Source organism: Azolla caroliniana, unplaced genomic scaffold (genome assembly GCF_043228905.1).
Source record: "Azolla caroliniana isolate FFs.n. ecotype wild unplaced genomic scaffold, voAzoCaro1.0.p SCAF_6, whole genome shotgun sequence".
NCBI classification, from domain to species: Eukaryota; Viridiplantae; Streptophyta; class Polypodiopsida; order Salviniales; family Salviniaceae; genus Azolla; species Azolla caroliniana.
In genome coordinates this window covers 15,085,845-15,097,102 of record NW_028230441.1, presented here as the reverse complement: position 1 = coordinate 15,097,102, position 11,258 = coordinate 15,085,845, and the positions used below count along the sequence as shown (strand labels likewise).

General features: G+C 38.7%; 1 protein-coding gene and 1 long non-coding RNA gene across 3 annotated transcripts; both read left to right on the top strand.

Annotated features, from left to right (window-relative positions):
- Positions 1 to 425: 425 nt before the first annotated feature.
- LOC147863182 (putative oxidoreductase At4g09670) lies at positions 426 to 5,037 on the top strand. 2 transcript variants are annotated; one of them, XM_087321511.1, is made up of 3 exons: positions 426 to 500; positions 2,835 to 3,346; positions 4,299 to 5,037. In XM_087321511.1, exons 2-3 carry the CDS (start codon positions 2,885 to 2,887, stop codon positions 4,923 to 4,925), a joined length of 1,089 nt encoding a protein of 362 aa, XP_087177637.1. In that variant the 5' UTR covers positions 426 to 500; positions 2,835 to 2,884; the 3' UTR covers positions 4,926 to 5,037. The 2 variants fall into 2 exon arrangements, with proteins under 2 accessions (XP_087177637.1, XP_087177638.1); XM_087321512.1 differs by having other exon boundaries at positions 486 to 504.
- Positions 5,038 to 6,109: 1,072 nt separating this feature from the next.
- LOC147863181 (uncharacterized) lies at positions 6,110 to 6,786 on the top strand. The gene is made up of 2 exons (XR_015529978.1): positions 6,110 to 6,446; positions 6,655 to 6,786. It is a non-coding gene; the product is annotated as an uncharacterized LOC147863181 (long non-coding RNA).
- Positions 6,787 to 11,258: the final 4,472 nt, after the last annotated feature.

Genomic DNA, 11,258 nt, shown 5'->3' with positions numbered 1-11,258 from the left:
GCATAATCGGAAAACCTCAATGTAGAATTGAAATGTGCATAGAGTTGAAAATGAGTGTGGAAACTTGCACCCAGAAGAAGCGAAGAGAAGAGTTGAGCGAGTATAGTGTGGAAGTGGAAGTCGTCCAAAAGCAAGAAACCAATAATCAATCCAAACCCTACCCAAGTGTGAAAGTGAAACAACCGATCCGTGCTTCCTTTCCATAAATAAGGAAGGGAGAGGACTGGGAGGGACTGTGAAGTAAGGAAAGAAAAGAAAACATGAGAAAGCGATGATGATGATGATGATGATGATGATGATAAGGATATAGGAGGGGGAGAAGGGGATGGATGGATAGCTCCCTTGCCTTTTGCTTCTTCTTCTTCTTCTTCTTCTTCTTCTTCTTGTAAGTTGAAGTTATAAGTTTAGTTAAGTTAAGTTGGCTTAGTTTAGTTGGTGGAGGTGGGAGGAGGAGGATCGGAGAAACAGCGAGACGTCGTTCGTGCTGTAATTTGTAAATAGTAAGTAAGTGCCCTCCAACCCCCTCCTCTCTCTCTCTCTCTCTCTCTCTCTCTCTCTCTCTCTCTAAACGTATCCGAGAGAACATGGTAATGATGGTGCTGCTGCTTGCTGACGGTCGAGCTATGGCTGTGAAGAAAGTTAGTTGCCTTGACCTCAATCAATCAATCAATCAATCAATCTGTAAGCTAGCTAGCTACATGTAATAAATATAACTCGGACTTCCACACATTCATATGTACATATATGATATGGCGGCTATGTAGGAGATTCTCTACAAATTCCCATCCCATTGTTTTGGGTTCCAGGACATTCTTCCCATTGTTTTGCCTCACTCCTCACATATAAGGAAGGTTCAGGGTTGAAGTTGGAAACATTGACATCCCTCCCACCCAAAGTATGTATATATATAAAATGCATGCCCATTCCCACAATTTTATACCCAATCAAGTCAGAGTTTGGGATGGCTATGACCATTTATCCTTTCATGCTTATCACATGCTCTGATTCCGGGCAGTTTTAAGCATTCCAAATTATCAAAGCGTGTTTTGTCTTCTCCGGTGTCCAACAAAACTACAAATGAGCTTTTTACAAAGGCCAGAGAGGCCAGAGCGGCCCCAGCCCAAACGTGCCATTGTCTCTGTAGTCAATATCTAAGTATACGTATATATATATTGATTGCCTTACATATCCATATAAAATCGTTTCATGTGCCGAAACCTTAACTCCTACACATGCACTGCCTATACTACATAGATCCATGTCCCAAAATGTAAATCATTAGTTTGTTAGCCAAGCTAATACGTGTGATAGTGAGCCTAAGAAGACTTTGGGATATGAGAATGAATGGGAATGTGATAGTGTGAGTGGAAGCATTAATGTCATAATTCGCAGTATAGCTTGTCATTCTAACATTCCACAGCAATTGATGTCGAGATCATTGCATCATGAGGCTCCAATTCGTTTTGTAAGAGACAACATTACGTGAATCTACTTGGAAATGGAAGGTTCCTCGAACTCGGATTACCATATCAATAAATTGATTGCATTATATTAATTATAAGCCAGTTAGTTGGTAATGGAAGATAGATAGATAGATGGAACTGGTAAAACTTCTTGGAAATGGAAGCCTCCTCGTAGTAGTCTGGTTTCCATTGTGATCAACCAATAAATAATATATGACATACATAGATAGCACAAATTGTGTGTTACGGGTGGAATGTACTCTCAATCAACTAGGGCCTTTTGGACGGACTTGAGTTGTTGGTCCTGCTTGTGTATTGTTGGGATAATGTTGGATCAAACGCATATATTGTGAAGAATATGGAATTCCAGGTGACAACCAACAAACAGAACACAGTCTTGTTTTCTTGTTCAGCATGGTGTATGCCGCCATCCATATGATATATGTATGTTGTATGGACTTCACCGGTCAGTTCACCCACTAGAAAGTGGCCCTCTCTCTCTCTCTCTCTCTCTCTCTGTCTGTCTGTCTGTCTATTGGTTCATCCATCCATCCATCCATCCATCCATCCATCCATCCATTGTCATCATTTTGCATACATGCATGCATGCATGCATGGGATTGGGGTGTCTGTTGTGAGGCGTTGGTTGTCGGGAGCGTGATAATCAATCCCAAGTCTGTTTTTAACTTTTAACTCGTACACTGGGTTTTAGAGCCGTCTCACAGAGTTGCTTTCTGTCCACTAGTGTATATTCCAATCACAGGCTGAATATTTTCTAGTCGTCGGAGTTGTAGATGTAATATTTTTCATTTCTCAAAATCCTTGCAGCCACCTTCTGTTCTTATAACCTCTGATTCTGTGACCTTGTTTTATTTTTTATCTTCTCATTTTGAATGGGATCAAGGCATTGCAATACACAGATCGATGACTGAAATGGCATCCATCTTCCACAGAAAATACCATTTCGATCATTGGCCCTTGGGTTTGCCCAGCAGGATATTTTCTGTGTGTGTTTTTCACAATTGGTACTTTGGGATGTGGTCAAGGCAATTCTAATAATAGCAACATACTCCTGCCTGTCTCCATCAGATCTTAGCTCAACGCTGCTAATTAGGTCTTTCAATCTTTGAACGTGTCCAATGTGAGTCTTGAGCTCTTTATTATCATTATTTGTGAATGCTTTTAATTGTCATGTGTATTATTAAATTGGTTCTTTCAATTTTTTTCTTCTTCAAACTGTCCAATGGAAGTTATTCAGCCATTTAAGATCATTATGTGGGGATGCTTTTCCCACTCACAGAAAAGGTGGTTGTGAAAATTGGTCGTGAATGAAGAGGTCAAAATAACAATTTATGTTTATTTTGGCATAAGGCAGGTGAGAATTGCATAAAGTATACAAGCTACAAATATCAAAAGAAGACATGGAAGATGAGCTCGTACGATATGGTATTTTGGGATGTGCCAACATTGCAAGGAAGATGTCAAGAGCAATTCTAATGACCCCAGGCTCATGCCTTTATGCTATAGGAAGCCGATCATTAGAAAAGGCCCAAAAGTTTGCGAAGGAAAACAACTTTCCACCTGAAGCAAGAGTTTATGGAAGTTATCAAAGTGTTATTGATGATGAATTCATTGATGCAGTCTATGTTCCACTTCCCACGTCTTTGCATATGGAATGGGTGATGAAAGCCATTGAGAAGAAAAAACATGTATTATTGGAGAAGCCTCCGGCGTTATCAGTAGAAGATCTTGATATGATGATATCAGCATGTGATAAACAAGGTTTACAAATCATGGATTGTACCATGTTTATGCACCATCCCCGAACTGCCAGAATGAAGGAAGTTCTTAAAAACAAAGACTTAGTTGGTGAGGTTTTGGAGGTAATGCCACTTTTATCTTATGACCACTAAAACCTAACAGTTGGTTATGTTTAAGTATACTTCAGCAATGTTTGATAAACAAGTACGTTTGTGTAGCTTAAATTTATGGATTGTGTGATTCAGGATGTAATTGAAAATTCCACTTAAATGGAAAATAACTCAATTATGCAATTCCCTGGCCTCGGCATTTAATTTCGTCATGTAGCTCATTATTATATATCCGGATTACTTTCTCATTGTTCATGCCATTCATTTTTGCTGCGTCAAATATTCATGTTAATGTGGCCACAATGGTTTATGTCTCACTATCAATGAATCAGGTTCCGTTTGATAATTGATGCTGCAGTATGTGGAGACTGTAATTTAAAAAAAAATCTAAAACATCTGATCAGAAGGACCAATTTCTGAAAGAAATTCACAGATAAGTGAACTACATCTGATTTAAAAATTGTAAATTAGAAAACCATTTTCCAACAAAAGAAAACCCTTATTTCTGATCAATTCTGGTTATGTAGAAGGAAATATATCACTGTTTATGTAACATTTTCTCCTTACCCAAGTTACCAAATAAGGTTCCAAATCCACCTCCATATGATAGGTCTGTTTCTTCAGCATGAGATATGTACTGTAAAATATGGTGTACACTACTATTCGTGTGAAGAATCTCACACCCATTTGTAACTGTAGCATTGCCCTTGACAAACTGCAACATTTTTCCAACTGATATTGAACTCTGGCCCTAACTCCAATCAGGAATCTTCTCGCATAACAAACTACTAGGAGTGATTGAACTGCAAGATTTATGGATTCACATCCTAGAACTCTACAGAAGTGCAAACATCTTAATTCTAAGGTGTAATTGTGCAATTAACTTCTCAAGGAATTAATAGTCTTGTGAAACTTGGCTTACCCCCTAACAACATATATTAAATTGTAGAGGTCTTTTTTTCAGGTCCATTCATCTTTCTGTCTTCCGATGAATGGATATGCACCAGCATTCTTCACCGATAACATTCGAATTAGAGCAGACTTAGATGGATTGGGAGTTTTGGGTGATCTTGGTTGGTATTGTGCTAGAGCTATCCTGTGGGCTTTTGAGTTTGAACTTCCTCAGAGGGTCACTAGCCTTCCTGATACAAAATTCAACAAGGATGGAGTCTTATTGAGTTGTAAAGCATGTTTACAATGGAAAGATGGGAAGTCAGCCACTTTTCATTGTTCGTTCTTATTGAATATGAAAATGACATTAACTGTGTATGGATCAAGTGGAACACTTGAAGTTGATGACTTTGTCATTCCTCATGAAGAAAATATATCGCAATTTGGATATCAGAGGTTGATCATGTTTGAACCATTAGACCTGGGTTGGAAGCAGTTGGTTGATGAAACTAATGTAATGGTCGATGCCCCTCAGGAGTCCCTAATGCTTAAAAAATTTTCAACCCTGGTAAAAGGCATTAAGGATGGGTCAGGAAGCATTGATACTTTTTGGCCAACAATCGCTAGAAAGACCCAACAACTACTCAATGCTGTGAAATACTCTGCCGAAAATGGTTGCACAACAGTGATGGTAGCTTAATAAAAATAACTCTTCCAATCTGGTTTGGAGGAATTGCTGTCAGCGATGTTCGTCTTGCTGAACATCTTGTGAAGGATGGATATTTTAGTCTACCATTTGTGTAGGATGACCATTTTAAGTGTGAAAAAGGGAACACTGTGTGTGCATGGATGGGGTTTCAAGCATATTGTCATGTGTTGTTTTGCACAATTAATTAATTGTAATATTTGTACGTTTGAAGTTGAGTGAGCAGGTATGTAGCTACAGACCCATTATTTGTACATGTGACAAGTGGCTTATATGTGGATGATAAAACGGCATGTGGCATGTGGCATAAGCCAAGAACCTACTGAACAGTAAGGCACATACTTTTGTTTGATCTGCATGTCATGGCTGATCATTGCAAGATATGACGAATCCAAGTTATCTTCATATCTTTGATATTGTATATCTGTTGCAAATCGTTAATTGTCCAGTCGTTTGACTCTTCCTAAATTTTTCATAGATTCCAATTACAGTGTATATACTGATTGAATGTTCCTTCAGAACCCGCTGAACAGTAAGGTGCATACTTTTGTTTGATCTGCATGTCATAGCTAATCATTTCAAGATGTATGACAAGTCATTGTTACAAATATCTTTAATATCATTATGTTCCAAATCATTATTGTCCAATCTTTTGACTAACTTGCTAAATGTTTCATAGATTCCAATTACATTGTATATACTGATTGAATGATCCTTCAGAACCTACTGAACAGCAAGGTACGTACTTTTGTTTGATCTGCATGTCATAGCTGATCATTGCAAGATGTGTGACAAGGTAATGTTGCAAATATCCTTAATATTATATATATGTTGCAAATAACAATCTTTTGACTTTTGCTAAATTTCTCATAGATTCCAGTTACATTGGCCACATTGTTCCCACTCTCTTTCCATTGCCTTAGTGGTTTACACCATAGAATGGAAGTCATGGAATTAAGATACTCATGGGTTTTTTCATTGGTGTTTATGTAAGGAAATGTGCCATCTCATTGAACTGATCTGACACGTGCAAATGTCATTGAAACCTATGGAATATGAGGATCTCCACTGAAATCTAGAGTAATGGATTATTGTGGATCTCAAAAAATTGGCAATAGAAATCACCAATACAAAGGACGGCTCGAGTCCACCAATATATGCAATCAATAAACTCTAGCCTTTTGAACTCCAAACCACTCATCAATGTGTGAGTTAATGGTAGTATGTAAGATTTGAAAAAGAGAAATGTCATAAGGAACTACATAATGAGCGTTTCTACCTATATAGCTCATATCTAGCGTAAGGATCATTTCTTAAATGTTTTGAAGTGTAACCTTAAGGATCTTCATTCACATATGATTACCTTTAACTTGAACAAACAACACATTATGGGACAATATGATTCAAAATGTGTTATCCAAATATCTAATTGATGGAAGCAAGAATGCTTGAATTTCTGTGGGTTTCAAAGAGGTAAGCTCCCTTGAACTGTACGCAATTTGGATCCAACAAGACGTACTTTCAATGATAAAACTTAGAGTCTCTTGGAGAAGGTGTAGATATGTGTTGAGATAGAACATATATTTTCCTTGTGGACACTTGTGGATATGTGGTCATCAAAATAAAACCCAAGGAGTTGTGGTCAATTAAAGAATTGACTAATCTAGAAATATTTATATGTGCTCACTTCTTGAAATGTGACAGGAAAGTATTTATACGCAAGGAGTTTTGTTGTCAATTAAAGAATTGACCAATGTAGAAACATGTAAGGTTCTAGAAAATGATCTAATGTGTAGAAACTTTGAAGACCTCATGCTTCACAACACTATTCAAAAGCATACACAATCGTTATAAACTCTTTGCCATAGTTTTCATATTTTTTTTTATGAATATTAAATTGTTCACGAATGCAACGCAATTTAATGCAATTTGCTCATCTTCCCAGTTTACATCAAAACATTTCTAAGTACAAAACCATATGCATCAATTTCCCTTATGGATATCTTGACATGGTTAGCATGCATCAAAACGGGGCTGAAATGCTTGGTTTGATTGTGTGTAAGATGTGTTGGTTATTTTGGGTAAGTTGTGGTAAAGATAATATATTTGAATAATTGTTGATAACTTGCAGTAAACATTTCCAAATCCCAAGAAACATTTTGAATCCCACATTGAGTGGTGTTTGCTTCAGAAGATCATATGGTTCGAGACACTCTTAACATTATTTAATTATGTAACATCATGAAAATATGTGAACAAATTTAAACTATCATATACTTTGTTGGTTTCATTCCAACTCTATGTGTAAGTAGTGTGAAGGAAATATGATATTTGAATAATTGTTGATAAATTTGCAAATCCCAAGAAATGTTGCATGTCCCATGTTGAATGTGGTGTTTGCTAGACAAGGAAGGCCATGTATGTTGGGGAGGTTAAAGAGTATTATTTGAAACTTTTTATAGCATCTACGGACCTTGGATCTCTACTATACTTCGATAAATCCTTCTTTTCAAAGGTGAGAAAACCTGATGGGCAAGAAATCTCCAACCATGGCGTAAATATGTGAAACAATAGACACTACATAAGACTTTCCCCCTGGATGATATATGAGTTCTCATGAGAAAGAATGGTCTGTTTCCTGTTAATGAAGTAAAATGCACACCTATGTAACATTGACATGAAGAATTGAGGATATGTAAAGCCAATTGTATGATTTGTTAAACTTTTTAGCTCAACTATAGAGAATGAGGGATTACAAATTTACATCTTAGTAGCTCCAATAGATTGGTTACGTTAGATATGAACAACATAACCCATAGAAGTTGCCAATATATTAGACCTATCACCCTTCAAGAAAAACCATCCCACCATGTCTAAGACCACAACCTTGTGCCACCACCAACACACTACTACTAAAGCAAAAATGGGACATCCCTTAGGAGCAACAGTTCACCATTTAACTTAGGTTTCAACCAAAACTTTGTTGCCTTGTGCTAGGAAATGTATTTAATCGTAACAACCAATGGCAAGAGAACAAAATTCACTAGATTTTATATCTCCAGTGCTAAGATTCCCAAAGAAACTGGTACCTACGAGGGGGAGAGTCTACATTGATTGCTTTAAGCAAGGTAGAGTCTACAAATCTCTTTGAATTGAGTTTTGGGTCTAAGTGTTTTGGTTGACCTTACACAACAAAGTATATAGATGGTCAAGATTCAAGAATATTGCCCAAGCAAACCTTTTATGTCATTGTTTTAAAAGAGGATTTGACTAATAATTGTGTTAGGCAAGGAGGTCGAATGGAACCTTAACCAAATTTCTCACTTAGCAAGAAGTTAGTGAAATTGTAGGAGATAACATACTTCAAATGAGACATGCATTTTAGATGCAAAACAAACAATTGAATGGGTGTGTTGAGAATCCAGCTCAATCTAGTCTAGTGTGAGAACACACCCTTTGAGAATCTATGAGCACTCAAAGGTCAAAAGTCACCACTACTCATTAACTATGTGTCATAGAATCGTATTCTATGACACATAATTAATGAGTTCCATATTCCCCATGACTAATGAGTTTTTACATTCCCCAATGTTCTAGAGAGAAAGTGGGCATTGTAGTGAGTTAATGAAAAGAGAGGGTGACCTTATATGTTTGTATGTCGTTTGCATTTCGGATTTCTGGAGTACCACCTTGAACATTTGATCTGCATAATATTCCTCCTGAAATCGGATATACTCCTCCAATTAGTGTACTTTTTCCTCTTCTTCTGTCGTCGTCACCCACTTTCGCTCAAGCATTTTCTTTAACTCTTGGATAGCATTGTCCTTGTGGTCCAACAATGCCCCTATCTGTGTCTTGGCGAGTGCAATGTACTCTTCCATTTTCTTCACATTTTCCTCAGCCTTGGCAGCTCTGTTGTTTGCCTCTTCAACCTTCCTCTCGGTTTCTCTACAGCTGATCGTGTAGTTGTTGATCGGTTACATGTGGGATGTTTGCGAAGTCGCAATGTTGTTTGTATATGGTCTTCGGCCTATTTCATCTTTTCCCCTACTTGTCGGAGCCTATTCGTCAGTTTGGTGTTGTCCTCTTTAGCACTAGAGTATTGATCATTTAATCGATTAGCTGCTACCGTGGTTTTCCGACATGCCTCGACCATGTCTTTTGCGACCTTGTTCGTTCGTGCATATTCCCGATGGACTTCTACCAACACCATATTTAATGGCGGCATTTGAATTGCCTCGCCTCTAGACCTGACATGTCTTTCTCGACCAATTTGATCCAACTCCGGTTGATCCTCGTGCTCGACTGTGCCGATTATGGCCTTCTGAATCATAATTCGATCCTTAAGCTCTTGGGCGAGCATGTCAGACGCATACTATAATCACTGGGCAAGCCATTCGACAAGTTTGTAAGATGTGTCGAACTGTAGAATAGCTGCCAATTCATGTGCTGTAGGTGGCAATTCAGGTAACCCCAATACTTCTCTTGGAGTCATCGAAGATGATTTCCCCTTTTCTAGATGTCTTGTGTCGGCTGGGTCGACACGCGTCTCTTGTTCCTCTTGTTGTGTTGGTTATGTCTACTGCTGCTATTCTTTGACTCACTACCTCTTCTCTGCCTGTGTCTCCTCTTTTGGTTGTTGAAATCTCTGACTTCTTTGCTTCGTTTGGAATGTAGGTGGTTGTTGTTGCTTCTCAACCTCGAAAGTCAGTGTTGATTCTTGGATAGGTTGGGTTTGTGGAATCGGTTCTTGAACCGGTTGTGACTGTGAATTCGGAGTCCGTATTGGCTCCATTATTGGGGTGCCGAGATTCGGATTCAGCTCCTGCTCCTGTTGGGGTTCAACTACCGATTGTCGGGCTGGTACCAACTCCTGGGTGTCAAGAGTTGTCGACTCCGGTCCTTGCCACTCTTCACGTGGTACTTCCCTCTGGGCCCTCGATGTCGACTCTGGCTGCCCTCTTTCCTTCCTTGGGGTCTTATGTCGACTCTTTGAACTTGGTGTCGGGCAGAGTAGTGTGAGCCATCGGCTGAAGATGGGTTTCATGGGTTTGTCGTCCTGCACCACTTTCAGTTGGTCCCCTAGTGCTTCCCATGCCAGGTACCCCCAATCAACTGTCTCCCCTTCATATGTAGCGTTAATAAATCCTGCCCTTTGCTTGGGCATGCAGTAGAATCGTGGACTGACGAAAGCCACTTCCAACAAGAATTTGGCCACTTCCTAGAATAGTTTGTCCTCGCCACCTTGTGTGTTATAAGCTTTGGCCGATGGCGAATATTCACCGAAATACGACCTTACCACTTCCGGTTTTAGTGGCTTCAGACCATTGAACCCTTCCCTTTTAAGGTTCAGAAATCGGCGTACTTGCTTGTTGGTGATTTTGGCGACATCGATTTGATTGACTATTTCTATAGTGCGGGGATGGGGTTCGACATCTGCAACCTTCAGATATCCTTGCAGTCCCTTGTTGTTCAACCAATTACGAAGCCTATCAAATACTAGAATCGACATGGTATCATCTTTTGTGGTGTCAGAGCGATCAATGAATGATGGAGAGAAGCGAAAGGAAGAATCTTGAAAGTTTTGTGCTTTGTGTGCATGAAGACGTTTGTGCTGTTGTGAGACACATAATGGTGAAGAAGAGTTTTTGGAGAAAAGTTTGGCCATTTTTTGAGGAGTTAATAAAACCTGCTATTAATGATAGTGACAGTACGAATATAGTAATCACTCATAATGAATTCTAAATGATTTGTTAGCCTGTCTATTTATAGTCTGAAAAGGATAGTGTCAAGAAGTTATCATAACAAAAATATTTTCTGTTATATATTTCCCAAGATTGATTTATTATTATTATTATTGTTTTTCATATTTACACTTTTGTCCCCTTGCCATGTAAACGTTACGACGTGGTCGGTAGCTTGTCGGCATTGACTCCGATTCTAAATGGGTTTTCTGGCATTAGTCCTCGATACAGCTTGAGTCGGAACCCGTTTACCCATTGCGGCAAAATTTCACCCGTTAACATACCGAGTTGGTATGTACCATTTTTGTTGTCGACTATCCAAAATGGTCTTGTCCACTGAAATTGAAGTTTACTTGGCATTGAACCCATCTTTGTTTGAAACACCAACACTAGTTTTCCGATTTCAAACATCTTTTCCTTTTGTTTTCGGCGTCGGTCCACAAACGCCTTTGTTTGTCTTTGTTTCTGTTCTAATGCACACAGAGCTTGAAGCCAACTTTCCTCCAATACCAACCAATTTTCTTTCCTCACTCATTCGGATTGTTCTTCATCTAATCTTTTGGTGATCTGAACTCGTAGTGTT

Bases quoted from the DNA above. Each gene is read 5' to 3' on its own strand.
- LOC147863182 (XM_087321511.1), top strand. From the start codon at position 2,885: ATGGAAGATGAGCTCGTACGATATGGTATTTTGGGATGTGCCAACATT. The intron at 3,347-4,298 runs GTAATGCCACTT...TCTTTTTTTCAG, and splicing joins TAGTTGGTGAGGTTTTGGAG to GTCCATTCATCTTTCTGTCT.